Source organism: Puntigrus tetrazona, chromosome 22 (assembly GCF_018831695.1).
Source record: "Puntigrus tetrazona isolate hp1 chromosome 22, ASM1883169v1, whole genome shotgun sequence".
Lineage (NCBI taxonomy): Eukaryota > Metazoa > Chordata > Actinopteri > Cypriniformes > Cyprinidae > Puntigrus > Puntigrus tetrazona.
Window position 1 is genome coordinate 9,757,331 of NC_056720.1, and position 15,841 is coordinate 9,773,171.

The following is a 15,841-nucleotide window of genomic DNA, read 5'->3' on the forward strand; positions in this document are numbered from 1 at the left end:
GCTTTATAATTTAGAGTCTGGCAGTGAGAAGAATATAAGTCTTGCTCACGGTTTCAAAAGCAACGGCACAGGCTACAAATGAAGAACATTAAAAAAGAATTAAGCATGCAGTATATGTGAAACCTAATAAGTAGCAAGAATCAAAAGAATTTAAATAGAGATATTTTTAATGTTTGTATTTTAAAATATTTTAAATAAAAAAATTATATATATATATTTAACATTTAATTATATTTAAAAATCTGTAAAATAAAACAAAAATATTATAATTTATGTTAAAATATAATTCAGTCACTCATATCAACATAGGATACGAGAACATTTATGTTTATATGTGCGTCATTTTATTAAATATTAACATTATTAAAATGATTAAGATTATAAAAATGTAATATTAAACTTTTAACAAAAATGAAAAATAATAAAAAAATTATTTTTAATAGAAGAAAAATGTAATAAAATTAATTATATTACATAGAGTAATACACTTATTAACCCCTACAATAAAAATAGTCAGGGTCTATAAGAATGTATAAAGTAACGTGTTAAAAATTACATGAAATATTACTATTTCAGACAACAAAAAATTATAAAGTAATAAACAATAATAAAAAGTTTAAAAAAATTAATAAAATAAAAATCACACATGCACAACAGAGCGTTTATAGTGTAAGGGCACTGTGTAAAGCTAAATTAAAATACTTCTATTTGGCAAAATAAAAACTAAATGAAAAAAACCACTACAATTTGTTACTTCTTACTGTTGTCCTGCTCAGAAATTGGGTGGGTTTGTGAGAGCGTAGCATGTGTGTGTGTGAATGAGTACACTGCATCTGTCTGTTCTACAAAGAGCGATGAACATGTCTGTTTCCATGTGCAAACAGCTCCAAGCCATGTCAGCGAGAGTGATGGAACAGCAAAGTCACGTAAGACACAGCACCTCCTCGTCTTATCGCAGAGCGACGTGCTTCTCTAATTAAGGGCAAGCCGGTCTGGTGCTGGTGTTATGACTACCGTGACGGCGGCTATTTTTCAAAAACCACTTCTCTGATGCCTAAAAGGCCTCGGGGGAGAGGCAGAGAACAGCAGCCTCTCCACCGGCAGATCATTGATTAAAAAGGCTTATGAACTTCCACCTGCGCTGCAGGAAAAGGAGGACAAACAGGACTCTCTGCTCTTTGTGCTCAAAAGCAACCAAAATCCTCAGGCAAAAAAAAATCTGTGTTTCTTTCTGTCGGTTGAAAACAGTTGTTTAGCAGCAGTTTTGTCTTGTCTTTTCCGTGCGTTTCAAAGTTCTTCATCGCTTTTTTATATGCTAAACAGTCAAAGCTCTGCAGCAATGATTCATTTAACAGACAGACAAAATCTGACCTTGAAAAACCTTTTTCGTTTAGTAGTTTACATATTTTATGCTGCAGAAGCATGTGTCAAACACTAAAATGTCTCATTTGGGCTGCATGGTCTGAGTTAAATGATTAATCCTTTTATGTGTTTTGTATGCTTAAAGATGTTCATCTGTTTACATTTATTCTATGCCAGAGCTGCTTTCAAGATCATTACTTTGTTCGCTGAAGAGCGTTTCTAGGGTCTTGCACCCTAAGAAACTCCTACCCAAAGAAATCGATCTGAACAATGGGAGGTTGAGATTATGTATACGGCACCATTTTATACATGCATATAGACTAGAGCAAGACTAGAGTCAATTACTGAACACATCTACTGGCTTCTGTCAACATTGATTTGTTTTAGACTAAGATCTCTGCCTTAGCAAGAGACTCTAATTGCACTGGCCCTAACCCTCTAATTACTCTGAGGTTGCAGCAATTCACTTCTGTGCAGTCTGTTTACCACGCAAAGAAAGAAAGAACAAAAGACAGAAATATAGAGTGGAAGAAAGGAAGAATAAAGCGGGAAAAAATTGAGGGGGAGATATAAAATAAAATTATATGAAGGAAAATAAATACAGTATTGAAAAGTAGAAAGAAATAAAATAACAAAAAGAATAAAGAATGAAAGAAATAAGGAGAAAAGCAAAACAAAAAAAATAAATCAAGAGCAAAATAAACAATGTTCAAAATAAAAAACAAAACAAAAGAAAGATTAATGGAAAAAACTGAAGAAAGACAATTGTAAAACATGTAACTGTAAAATAAAGAATGAACAAACGAAGACGGAAGAAAAATAAAAACAAATAAATATATAACAAAATTGTCACGGTTGTGTGGTAAGCACGAGAGCACACAACGAGATAAAATAAACTTAAATGGATTTAATCTCAAAAAATGACAAAATAAAGATATAAAGGCAGGCAGGCAGGCAGGCAGGCAGGCAGGCAGGCAGGCAGGCAGGCAGGCAGGCAGGCAGGCAGGCAGGCAGGCAGGCAGGCAGGCAGGCAGGCAGGCAGGCAGGCAGGCAGGCAGGCAGAACAGGCAGGCAGGATAATCACAGGGGTAGACATCAGGTAAGGACCTCGACGCTCGGAACAAACAGAACTCAAAACACAGGACTTAAATACACAGGGTAATTGACGAGACACAGCTGATGACAATAACATAATTAACACAGAGGGAAGGCAGGTCACAGGGAGCACATGGCACGAAACGAAAACATAAACACAGAGTCCGGGGAACGTGACATTACCCCCCCCTCCCGGAAGGTGCGTCCTCGCACCTAAAGGGTAACAAACAAAAACAAACAAAAACCAAAATGACTAAGATTTGGGGATACCGGGTCTTGGGAGGAGGTTGTGGTGGAGGACGGATCCCCAGGAGTGGGCAGGCAGAAGGCAGAAGGGTCCAAGGAGGTGTAGACGGAGGGAGGAGCCAGGGAGGAGACAGGAGGAGTCCGGAGCAGGAGGAGATCCAGAGCCCAGCTATGGTGGTCCACGGTGGGGCCGACGGAGGGAGGAGCCAGGAAGGAGACAGGAGGAGTCCGGAGCAGGAGGAGATCCAGAGCCCAGCTATGGTGGTCCAAGGTGGAGCCGACGGAGGGAGGAGCCATGGAGGAGGAGCAGCCATCGACTCCATGGGGCCGACCGGACGGTGGCGGAGCAGGTGGAGGAGGAGACCGAGGTGGAGACGGAGAGCCGAAGAGCCAGGGTGACGTCGAGGCGCTGGAGGTCAAGGCGACGCCGCAGGCTTCGGCGACTGACACGGAGACGGGGACGGGAAGGACGTGGCGGAGCCAGAGCGACTGAGGACTGAGGTGAAGCCGGAGGGAAGGAGGAGCCTGACAGAGCCGGTGGGATGGAGGGACGAGGCAAAGCCGGAGGAGAGGAATCCAGAGGCGACGGATGGTCGACGACAGACCAAGGCGGAGCCGGAGGGACGATGGAGCCTGGTGGAGCTGGTGGACTGACGGACCACGGTGTAGAGGAGGGAGCTAGGAGCCCAGGGGGAGCCGACGGGTCACGGGCCGAGGAGGAGTCTGGGTCGGAGGCAGGACGGTGAGGCGAGGATCGCCCACCCTCGACGGCGATGGAGACCGGCAGACCCGTGGCGAGCTCCGGATGGTGAGCTGAGGATGAGCGCGTGGGCTGCTGGGATCCATCGATATGGTATGGCAAGGGTGGGAGAACTTGAGGCGGCACTGGAGGGAGCGCACGTGGCGCGGGCACTGGAGGGAGCGCACGTGGCGCGGGCACTGGAGGGAGCGCGACGTGGCGCGCGGCACTGGAGGCGCGCGCGGGCGCGGGCACTGGAGGGAGCGCACGTGGCGCGGGCACTGGAGGGCGCCACGCGGCGCGGGCACTGGAGGAGGCGCCACGTGGCGCGGGCACTGGAGGAGCGCACGCGGGCGCGGGCACTGGAGTGGAGCGCACGCGGGCACAGGAACGGGACAGAACGCACGCGGGGCGCGGGCACAGGAACGGGACAGAACGCACGCGGGCGCGGGCACAGGAACGGGACAGAACGCACGGCGCGGGCACAGGAACGGGACAGAACGCACGTGGCGCGGGCACAGGAACGGGACAGCTGGGCGGAACCAGCGAGCTAACGGGACGGCTGGGCGGAACCAGCGGGCTAACGGGACGGCTGGGCGGAACCAGCGGGCTAACGGGACGGCTGGGCGGAACCAGCGGGCTAACGGGACGGCTGGGCGGAACCAGCGGGCTAACGGGACGGCTGGGCGGAACCAGCGGGCTTACTGGGTAGCTGAACGGGAACAGGAGCTCAGGATACAGGAGGTGCCCAGTCTAAGTCCAAGTCCAAGTCTACATCATCCAGCTCCCTTTGCAGATCCAGCAGCCCCAGGTGGATGATCAGCTCATCCTCAGCCGATGTGTAGTGGGCGGAGCTCCACTCCGCGCTCTCCTCGCAGTCGGCTGTCTCCACCGCGGGGAGCTCCGTTGCTGGGCTCGCGCACCTGGTCTGACGATACGGCTCGGGTCCTGTTACGCTCCACGGCTCTGTCGCTCTCTGGCGATGGGTCCGTGGTCGCGCTCGACTCCGCCCCCGTGTCAGCGGTGGGCTCAGGCTGGGGCTCGACCATGCGGTGAAGGGCTGAGCTAGGCTCTGGATCTGGAGTGGGGCTGGTGTCGTTGTCCTCAGGCGCAACCATCATGGTTGATTTGCAGGACACCAGCACCCACTCGACGATGCGGCGAGGGCTCTCGAGGACCGCTCCCGGACAGCTGCGCTTGGCTGGAGGTGTTAAGTCCCGCGGAAATAGATTTCGAGCAGAGAGCAGTCCGGGTAGCGGGAGTCGTTGGCCAGTTCGAGGAATAGTTCTGTATAGTCCTCGAGAGAGCAATCCCCCTGCTCCAGCAGGCGGAGGAGGAAGTATGGATCTTTAAACTGGGCAAACATGGCAAACAAAACAAGAAAAAATAAGGGGGAAAATACGCCGCTATTTACACTTTGTAGGTCCGAGCGTTCTGTCACGGTTGTGTGGTAAGCACGAGAGCACACAACGAGATAAAATAAACTTAAATGGATTTAATCTCAAAAAATGACAAAATAAAGATATAAAGGCAGGCAGGCAGGCAGGCAGGCAGGCAGGCAGGCAGGCAGGCAGGCAGGCAGGCAGGCAGAACAGGCAGGCAGGATAATCACAGGGGTAGACATCAGGTAAGGACCTCGACGCTCGGAACAAACAGAACTCAAAACACAGGACTTAAATACACAGGGTAATTGACGAGACACAGCTGATGACAATAACATAATTAACACAGAGGGAAGGCAGGGCACAGGGAGCACATGGCACGGGACAAAAACATAAACACAGAGTCCGGGGAACGTGACAAAAATAAATAGCAAAATAAAAAAAATGAAAGTTTTTGAAAGAAAATTGAAATTGAAAGAAAAGAATGTGCGGAAGAAAGAAGCAAAATTAATACTATGGGAAAAAAAGGAAAAATAAGAGAGCAGAATGAAAAACATCAAACGATTGAAATTTAATTGAGGTTAAGAGAGAAAAATAACTCCAAATAATGCAAATAAAAGGAAAAGATGGTAGGAAATTAAATAAATTAAAATAAAAAATTCAGAAAGAAATAACAAAGGAAAGAAAAACACAAAAGGATCAAGTCAAGGAATGAAAGACAAAATGGAAGAACGAACACATGAAAGACTGATAAAAATAAAGAATGGAAGGGAAATAACCAACAAAAAGAAATCTATGACATAGAAATAAAAAATTCGTGTTTAAACTAAAAAAAGAATTTAAACTTTTAATATACCTAAAAATAAGAATACACAGAGCGTCAAGCTGTGCTGTTGATGCCTGCCACAGTAATGGTAATAAGGTAAGGAATTCTTGTTTTGCATACTAAAAAAACCTGTCATGATCGGCAACGTATGTATGACTTTCAGCACTGAAGTTAAAATACTGAGTGTGAAATAATAAAACAATATGTTAAATTAATGCATGCTCTTATCATTCTGTGGACAAAATGCCGTGAACTTCACCCCAATCGAGAGATTAATATGCACATGTGTGCTCGTCTGTTTTCAACACAGCTAATCTTACATTCTTGTCTTCTTCCCTCTCATTAAGCTGTGAGAGATAATGCAAAAAGACAGCCATTGTGACGGTCTACAGTGATGAAACTATGGCACCATGTGCTTTTTCAAAACTTTACATTTTCATTGGTTTCATGTTATATTGTTGGCTGGGAAAATATGTAAATGTTCTTGCCCAGGAGCCGCAGCTGTATCCTTTCTAGACTTAACCACAAATCAGGAGAGTATAAATTAACTTTGGTGGACTTAAACTTGAATATAGTGTGTTCCACGGTTGAAATAAAAACACTTGATGTTTATTCATGTAAATTTTGTGCTTTTAGTAAATATGAAAAGACGTGTTTGAACTGAGGCAGTGATCTGTCATGACACATTAAAGAGCCACAAAATGATACTTATTTTTGAATTTCTTTAAAAATGACATAATTTGAAAGCAGAGAGTCCTGAGACCTTGTTTTATACCAAAAGTAACCTGCTCTTTATTGTCTTTCAGCAAATGTTCCTCTTTGCTCTGCAATGTATTTTTCACTACATGAGAACATGATGTGTAGTGTGAGAGCGACATTGTTTGTCAGTGATAGCAATAGTAACTAAGGCTGGGCGGGTCTTCGCGAATAGTCAGTTGGTCCCTAAACCAAAATATTACTGCAATTCGTGTTGTAAACAGAACTTCAGATTCGCATATCAACATAAGACAACTAAAGAGCGATATACCTGAAGATCTGATTGGGCTGTTTTCACTCCCAGTCGTAGTTGTGTCTTTCTCTGGGCTTCCTGTGGTCTGGTATGAAGGTTCCTCTGTTGGAACCGGTTCAGATGTTGTCCAGCCCTGAGCCAACACAAATGACTCCGAACCTCCTGACCTGGACTCAGCCTGCTGAGAAGTGTCCTTTGGTCCTGCACCAGTGGGCTGAACCGTAGGTCCGGCTTGTGTCGTTATTATGGTAGGAACCGGTGGTTGTGGAGTATCTACCTCTTCTTGAACCACAGGTAACCACGTGGTAGAAACAGCTGGATCTGGAGTACACAAAATGTCCTCGGTAGTGGTTTCTTCTGGTTGGGATGGAGTTACCCCTACGGTTGGAGGTTGAATTGCTAGCTTGTCTTCGTTGGGATCTCTGGGGCTTGGGGTACTAGGCGTGTTGGAATTGTGTGTTTGTGGTGCAGTGGTCAACCCTAGGTCTTGCTTTCGTTTAACGAAAGGCACGTTGACTTTATTCGAGGGACCGTTCTTGTGCTTTTCAAGGGGGCGATGGACGTACATGATTTCACCCCTGGCTTCCTCAACCGTGTCGGCTGGTTTCTCATGCTTGGGTTCAGAAGAACTGGATGCAATAGTAGGTTGGGTCGTCTGGAGACTCATAAGCTGCCATCTGACAGTGGTCTCCAGCGGGACTCTGTGGTCATCAGATCCATTTATTTGGCTGTCAAGGGTGAGCGGTAACTCCTTCCCTGCACTTCCCTCACCATCTTTTTCTTCCTCTGCAGATAACGGCGATGCGGGACCTTTGGGAATAGGGTAACCATCCTCATTCCCTTCCCCGGAAAAGTTCTCAGGGTTATTCCTGGAAACAGGAATGGTCATGATCTCCAAACTGGCTCGTTTGGCTTCCATGGGACTGCTTGTTTGAGTTATGAAATGCCTGTTATCGCTTGGGACAACTTTCAATGACTTTAGCGGCCAAATTTGTTGGCTGCTCCTCATGGAACTAAAGCTCCTAGACGCCGAAGAAAGAGTCGGATTCGCCGTTCCAGATCCAATCGCTCCTGCAGGGATGACAAAACACTGTGATTAACAGAGCGAGGAGAGATCGTTTCATTTAAATGTATGTTTAATTAGCGAGCAAAATATGCTAACTCCCGCCCCAGAACTATGGTAATTAACTTTAATGCGTGCGGCTCGATATAGAACTGTCATTATTTATCCATCAATGCCCTGGAGATATCCAGCAATTAATCTATTGGTCTCAACACACCTATCTTTTAATCAAACCCCTGCTTCAAAGGAAAAATGAGTTACAAGCGTAGCTAAAATGACCTTTATTTTCTTCCCAGAGGGTAATATTTGACTCTCGGGTGAAACTGAGATGAAATGTACATTCATTTTGAAAGCAATCCAGGTAATAAGGCTCTTTTTCTTTATGTTGCCACAGCACAAAGAACTCGTACATCATGCTCCTGTCCGGTGCCATTAATTCCCAGTGCTTTCTAGCAGTAAATCTAAGAACCAAATCTTTATGTTCAAGAAGCAAAAAGGTCTTGATTTACATCACGATGTGTGTAGGTATCCATTCAGAGTGCAATAAAGTAAAAACGAGTAAACACTAGACTTATTATTATTATTCTTACGTGATTCAGCATACTGCAGTACACGGCGCTAAACCAAATCCTAAACAGAGATTTCACTGGCTGTGTGGAAGAGATATTTGGTTTAGCTTAAGTATTTACTGTGTGCATGGATAATTTATATATCTGCTCAGATAACATGCTTTGCCTTAAAGGAAACAAGCGGTGTTTAGCATTTAAGTCATTTTATATATTCACAGACCATATGTTCGGTACACACAATGAAATATTAAGCAATAATGAATAATTCAAGACTCTGCTGTTGAGGTGTCACATGGATGTGGTGCAATTTACATAACCAAGTAATCGAGCAATTAATGATATGAATAGCTGATTACTCTCTGCAGTCACATGAATGTGATGGTATTAAACATGTTCATGAGATGTACGAAAGCAATATATTAAATAGATTCCACCAATTACCCGGATGTACTGTAATAGTGGGACAATTATCCAGATAATGTAAAGCATTTGGAGCAAGATCAAACCAAGTGCCATCTGCACACAAAAGATGCAAGGGATTTTTTATATCCATGTTTGTGATTATTTTTAAGCAGCTGGTGACAAGGTGGTTTTTAGTCTAGGTGACACAAAGCTGCTTTTTGTGAAATATATAGTTCCAAATATCATTAGTCATGAGTTGCAACAACTGTAAGTAAGTCATAACTGTGAGACATGTATTTGCAACTTTAGTTCTTATAACTACAATATTGCAGTTAGAAAAACAAAAAACAGCTGGGAGATGCAAAGTCACAATTTTGAAAGTTTAAATGTGAGTTAAAAATAACTGCAGTTGGTAGACGTAAAGTTGAAATTCTGAGATATAAAGTCGCATTCAAAGAAGAATTTGCAATTATGAGACATAAAATATAATAACTGTCATAATAAATGACAATTGTAAAATATATAATTGTATTTAAATAATGTTGCAACTGGGAAAAAGTATTTAAAGTTGGAATGTAACAAAAAGTCCAATTCACGAGATGTTGCAATAAAGTCGCAATTGAAACAAATTGTTATATTCAGGAGAGTCCGAATTATAATACAAAACGTCGCAATTTGGAGATACAATATTGCAGTCAGAAGATCTAAAGTCGCAGTTCTGAAGAAAAAGTTGGAATTATGTCAAAATCACTAGATAAAATGTTGCACTGGAAAAAAGCCACAATTATGAGATACAAAGTCAAAACTGGGAGGTTAAAAGCCTCAATTGCAAAATAGTGATCATTTTTAGACATTATAATTCTAAGACAAAAAGTCACAATGCAATATTGAATCAATATTGTGATTGTTAAAAAAAAAATTTATTTAAAAACAAATCAAATATGAGAGTAGAAAATATAAATAATAATTGAATATATGTTCTCAATTATAAGACAAAAAGTACCAATTATAAGACATAAAGTTACAATTGTGAGATTTTTTTACTTGAGGCAGAAAAAGGGTTCCGTAGTTTAGCTTTTTAGTTTAACATGAATAAAACATTTTTCTTTAGATACCGCTTAATTTTATGTTCTGCATCAAATGCAATGACATTCAAGCATTTTGTGGTTAAAGTGTCCACTTATATTTATGTAAATAAAACTGAAGTATCTGGACACTCAGCAAAACAGATATTTAAGCGTGTTGTTCTACGGCACTTATGCATTTGAGAGAAATAGTTTTACCCACGTCTATCCATATACAATATATTGTGGAGCTCAAGGACACAGCAAGTTTATATAAAAGATGGCAGCATTTTCTGAATTCTCAACAGGCTCTATGTAATGAAACACGAAACAAGAGGAGAGACGGAGCAGCATGCATCGAAGGGTGAAATAGCTAGTGAATCTGAACTTGACTAAATGACCTCTGCTGGAGGAAAAATGAACGGAAACAGCCAGATTGAGCATAGAGTATCTTAACGAACACACTCCATGGCCCTGACGATGATCACGCCTCGTATAATTGGGAGAGACTTGGAATTTGTAGCGGTGCCTGCGGTTTCGGCCAAAGCACATTAATTAGATTCGGATGTAAATAATGCATGCTGACTAAAGCTGGATTTTCACCCGGCATTAAACATTAATGTTCCCTGTTGAATTTGGTTTGCGGAGAGGATATTTGTACTGATGATGCCCTGAGAACGGACTGCTGCCAAAACCCATCGTACTAAAACCACACCAGTTAGACATGCTTCAATCGCAGCCTAAGGCTCGCAACGCTCTAAATTTTCAGATGTTGGATCCCATTTTGCTTTCTCCTGCTATGCAGCTTTACTTGGCACAGATATGACAGACATTGATATCCATTAAAAGCCCTAGAGCAGGAGGCAGGAATACATCTCAGCTCTGTGACCTCTACAGCGACCCTCCCACTTTCGTATTCCGGAGAACGAATCGTGTCGGCAACCTTCCTCTTCGGCGTCTGTGCCTGAAGAACCATTTGCTGCCATATTGTTTTTCTTTCAAAACAATGAAAAAATAAACAGCAAGCTGTTGGAGGACATAGTATGCCAAGGGCATTTATCTTTGCACCAAGTGGACGCCACATTTGATTTGCGGCGAATGAAAGCCACACTATGAGGGTTAAAAGTGCAAACCATTCAGTGTTGAAATGTGTATTTGGATTTAACTGAAGAAATAATGAAAATATGTCCTTTTACTGATTTACAATTACAATTTTGCTCTGTTCTTTGCTTCTTCAATCATGGGCACTTTTGGAAAACTTTTCACATTAACAAATTTGCACTGTGTTGCGGTAACTGTCTCAAATTAGATGGAGATGTAATTTAATGGTTGAAGTTGAAGAAACGCCCCTCTATTGACCAATAAACATTAGTTTAACCTATTGGTTAAAAGATTGACTTCTTGGAGAAAAATCTATAATAGAGGAAACTCACTTCTGTGGTTTCACATTACCCAATTCTACATAAACCAAGCATAAAGTAATACAAAAAGTAATTAAGCACTAATTCAACTAAATTAAGCACAAGCTTCACCTACCTCATAAAGTTCAATTAAGAAAAGGAGCTTGGGTAATTGCACATGCTTAAACTTCTATTAAGCTTTGGACGAGTGTGTTGTACCTTTGTTTGGTCCAGTGAAGGTCTGTAAATATGCATGATCCATGTAAGAATTGCTTTGACTCTTTATCTCCTTCTGCGCATCCACCAAGCCCACTTCCTTCTCCTGCTCCAAGAGCTCTTCTTCTGGATCTGATGAGGAGGGATTATATGAATGTTCCTTGGTATTAGGCTCCATGATAGCATTATCAACACCAACTTTGCTTGTTTTCCCTCTACTTGGCTTGGTCCTGGCATTTGGGACCATTTCTGATGTTCCTCTGTAGAGGCTGGACTCTGTGGCCGGTATCTCAGGTTCTCTAGTCCCTGTCCAGTACCTAAACGGCTTCATGATTGTGTTGACAAAGTTGGAGATGACGCTGTTGCTGGTCTGAGCTTGCGTAGAGGAGGATGGCGTGGTTGAAGACGGGTCAGGAGACACATCGGAATCATCTGTCTCCTCTTTTGCTGAACCCCCTTGAAGGTTCTCCTGCTTCTCCACAGCATCGTCTTCCCACTCTTCAGACTTTTCTTCAGGTCCAAGATGGATTACAACATGCTCCTCTGAAATTTCTGAAGATTCATTGTTTATGATGGACTTGAAGTCTTCTTTCTCAAGATCGACCAGACCGGTCCAAGTTGAAGGCTCAGGGTAGGCTCCATTTCTTTGAAGCAGCACCTCTTCATTGCTTGAAGAGCTCGAATTGGAGTTTTCTAGGGTTTTATAGAGTATTGCCGTCTGCTCTTCAAAATTCTTCTCTGAAAGAGGAAGATAGTCTCGTTAATGGCACCATTGAATGATAAAACTACAAAGCAGATATCCATACATAAGTCCATAATGCGAATTTAACCTAATCCTTATTTCATACATTTTTCAAATGCTCCTGACACAAGGGTGAAACTCTTGATAAATTATTCGGAAGTGTGCTCCAAAATTATGTAGACTGGATGTAAGAGAATTTTTTATCAAACTTCTCAAAGTAAAAAAACTAAATCTCCAGCTCATCACTGAGGTCAAAACCCCCAAAAAAGATGAAAAGATCTTTGTATTAATGTATGCCTGTAGCAAAACAGAGATAGAGGCCAGAAGTTCAACCAACCTTGATAGCAGTAGGCGTCAAAGAGGTCGCTAGTGTCTGGAAACCCGGTGCGGTTGGGGTTATGGTAAACAGTCCGTACTCCTGGTTCATCTCCTCCACAGTTACGCCGGGGAAGGTTGATGGGGTAACGCACGCTGCCGTCAGCCAGCCAGCCGGGGTCACAGCGGTCCAGGCCACCCTGCCAGGCCAGATAGAGTTGCCCGGCTGTGGCCAGTTGAGCTCCCAGAGTGTGGCAGTGAGTGGAGGCAGACGCCAGGCTCAACTTCTCTGGCACGCTGGTGTGAAACACTTCACCTAGAGAGAGCAAAGATATACAGTGTGCATTTTTTGCAAGTGCTAATTGCAACATTAGACCTATGAATAAACTTCATAAAGAAACTAAATTTGGTTATATATTCATAATACTGTTTTAACATATATACTCTGCAATACAGGTGATTGCTTAATATAAGAAAAACATCAAATGTACTTTTTGTAATAATGAGATTTGATGTATTGGTTGATTATTTTTACAGAGCCCCGCAAACAACATGCAGGAAAGAAATAGTAAAGCGTACACACAACTTAATAAATTGTTCCTATGTTTTAAGTAAATTGTGCTCACAAAATAATCATTTGTTTGCATGCTTTAATTTAATTAAATTGTGACCATGACCATATTGTGTGCACACTTTATTTTAAGGTGTCCAAAATACAGAGTATTTACCAAGTAAGTACTTAGTAGTAGCCATTGTACTTACATAAAAAATAACTTACCATGTAACTTATAAAACATGTAAGTTATAAAACAGTTTGTACTTACAGTTTGCAATTATGTAGATGTTGATGACAATTAAGTAGGTGACAAAGTCTGTTACACGGCTACTTAAGAACCAAAATATCATCACATATGTGCTCAAATATATGTAATACCTTTCTAATTACATGCATTACAGGCATAAGCTACTTAAATTAAAGTATATCAAGATTCTACTTAAGCGTAAGTAGCTGTGTAACAGACTTGGTCTGTTACATATGTGTAACGTTAGCAGCCTATTATCTACATAACTACAAACTGTAAATACAGGCTGTTCCACAACTTAGTTACATGATAAGTACATTTTTTCTTCATGTAAGTACAATGGCTACTACTAAGTACCTAATTAAGTAATTACTCTGTATTATGACATCATGAAATAAAGTGTTCTGTAACAACACACAAATTAATAAATTACACCAATATGACAGGCATTAAAGGTTTAAGGCATTTTGAATACTGATTCAAAGCAAGAGGCAGGGCCGTCACTCCTGCACGTAACAAATGGACGTGCACTTCAAAAAAAAAAGAAAAGAATGCATGTTATAACTGTACCCGCTCTGGCATAGACCGTAGGGCTGCGCTGAAAGCATGGTGACCTACTTAGATGTTCTGGGAGTTGGGACATGAGCAGGTACATGCATCTTCGCCATCTGAGGCTCACGAGGACATTTAAAGACACAGTTATTTTGGATGACTGAGCTGTAAGTGAATGCATCTGTAGTACCTTGCAGGCCATTGGCAAAGCAGTACACATCGAACATCTCGTCGGGTTCTCGGTTGCCGTAGTTCCTCACGCCAGGTGAGTCTTCCCTGTCGCCAAAGCAGCCGGGTCGGGGCGACTGGATGGGATACCTGGGTGAGGAGCCAAAACAAAGCAGGAGTCAATTCCAGGGAGGGAAGGAGTGAGTAAGATAAACTGTGCAATTACCGGAAAGCGCATCGATTTGGATGGCGCATGGGTGCCGGCTAAAGTCTGATTAAGAGATTATACACGGCACTCCAGGGTTTCCAAAGAGAAATAGCGAATGGGATTCTCGCGCAGCCCAAATATTGAAGTCAGTTATATAAAACCATTAAAGCAGCCCACATATATCCCATCCCAGTCCAGAGATCTCTGATGTCTCCATACGCTTGCGCTAATTGCGCGTTTGCGTCTTCACTGATGTGTAGCCAAGCTTCTCTGGAGATGGCCCAATTAGAGCTCTTCCATGCAGGGAGGGAAAAACCCGCTCGCGCTTTTATTCGATGAGGGCCGAGGCTCGCGGCTCAATTACGAGCTGACAATATATGCTAGATATGAATGCTGAAATCAATAACCGCCTGACATTCAGCCACGGAAAAGTTATTGGAGGTGGCAAGCCTGAAGAAACGGGGCGGTAATGTGGTCGATACATAATAGATATTACGATTAATTAGAACGGCTGATTATTAAATTGCTGCGAGTCCCGGATTCCTTCTGAAGAAAGTCGTGCTGTTCTGTTTCATGCAAGGGGGACCAATTTATCAGCACGGCAGCTCAAATTTTCGTTCTGATCTACAAAGTGATGGTTTTATAAGTAACATTAAAAGGAAGATTCAGAGATTCTCTGGGGAATGGAATTATGTAAACATGTTCAAAGACTCCTTGCTCCCAAATATATGCTTGTTTCTGAATTTCTGAAAAGCAAAAGGCCATTTAGTAAACATTTACAGCACGTACTTTGCATACCAGTGTGATATAGACCTGCAACTCGCGTAACATATCATTTTTTCTGTTTGTCGTTTTGAAATAAAATAAATTATACATTTTTGTCATGACGTGAAAATGAAAAATAAAGTAAAATATTGAACACTTGTCAAAAATATATCAATAAAACATTAAATTATTTAAGAAATTCTATATATACACAAATATAAAACACTGGATGTTTGATAAGTTGAAAATAAGATAAAATATTTGAATATAAAATAACATACGTATTAGTTAAGTTAAAAATTAATTACAGAAAAATGTATTAAATATTAACACAATAAAATATACAGTATTTTTGTTCTGTTGAAAACAAAACAAAACCAATATGGGAAATAACGGCTAATCTGTCTTAGCTCTAGTTCTGACCTCACAGTCTGGTCCGACAGCCAACCAGCATCGCAGTTGTCATAGCCGTCATCAAAAGTGGCCTGCAGCTGGGCTGGGGTGGCGATATTAGCAGAGTTCTCCAGACAAACTCTTTTGGCGTCAGTGAAGGACAGAGCATAGCGGTCGTGAGGAGCACGGTAGTGAAAGACCACTCCTGTTTGAGAAAACAAAAAACAGATTGGATGATGGGAACCATGCATAAATTGTCTTCCAAATTAAGAGCAATAAACAAGTTTAACTTAAAGGGTTACTTCACCCCAAAATGAACATTGTGTCATTAATCACTCCATGTCATTCCAAACCTTTCAAAGCTTTGTTCATCATCAGAATATAATTGAAGATATTTTGATGAAAGGTGGGAGACTTGAGACTGTCCCATTGACTGCTGAGTAATGAACACTGTCAAGGTCCAGAAAGGACATTGGAAAAAATAATCCATCTGCCATCAGTGGTTCAACTGTAATGTTTTTT

General features: G+C 42.0%; 1 protein-coding gene across 1 annotated transcript in view; it reads right to left on the reverse strand.

Annotated features, from left to right (window-relative positions):
- The window catches only part of LOC122328188 (neurocan core protein-like), a 57,735-nt gene that overhangs the window by 26,690 nt on the left and 15,204 nt on the right, over positions 1 to 15,841 (reverse strand). The window contains exons 4-8 of the mRNA XM_043223897.1: positions 15,350 to 15,524; positions 13,976 to 14,103; positions 12,453 to 12,746; positions 11,377 to 12,111; positions 6,678 to 7,730 (exon numbers count right to left, since the gene is read on the reverse strand). Coding sequence (XP_043079832.1) covers positions 6,678 to 7,730; positions 11,377 to 12,111; positions 12,453 to 12,746; positions 13,976 to 14,103; positions 15,350 to 15,524 — 2,385 coding nt within the window. The remainder of the gene's footprint in view (positions 1 to 6,677; positions 7,731 to 11,376; positions 12,112 to 12,452; positions 12,747 to 13,975; positions 14,104 to 15,349; positions 15,525 to 15,841) is intronic.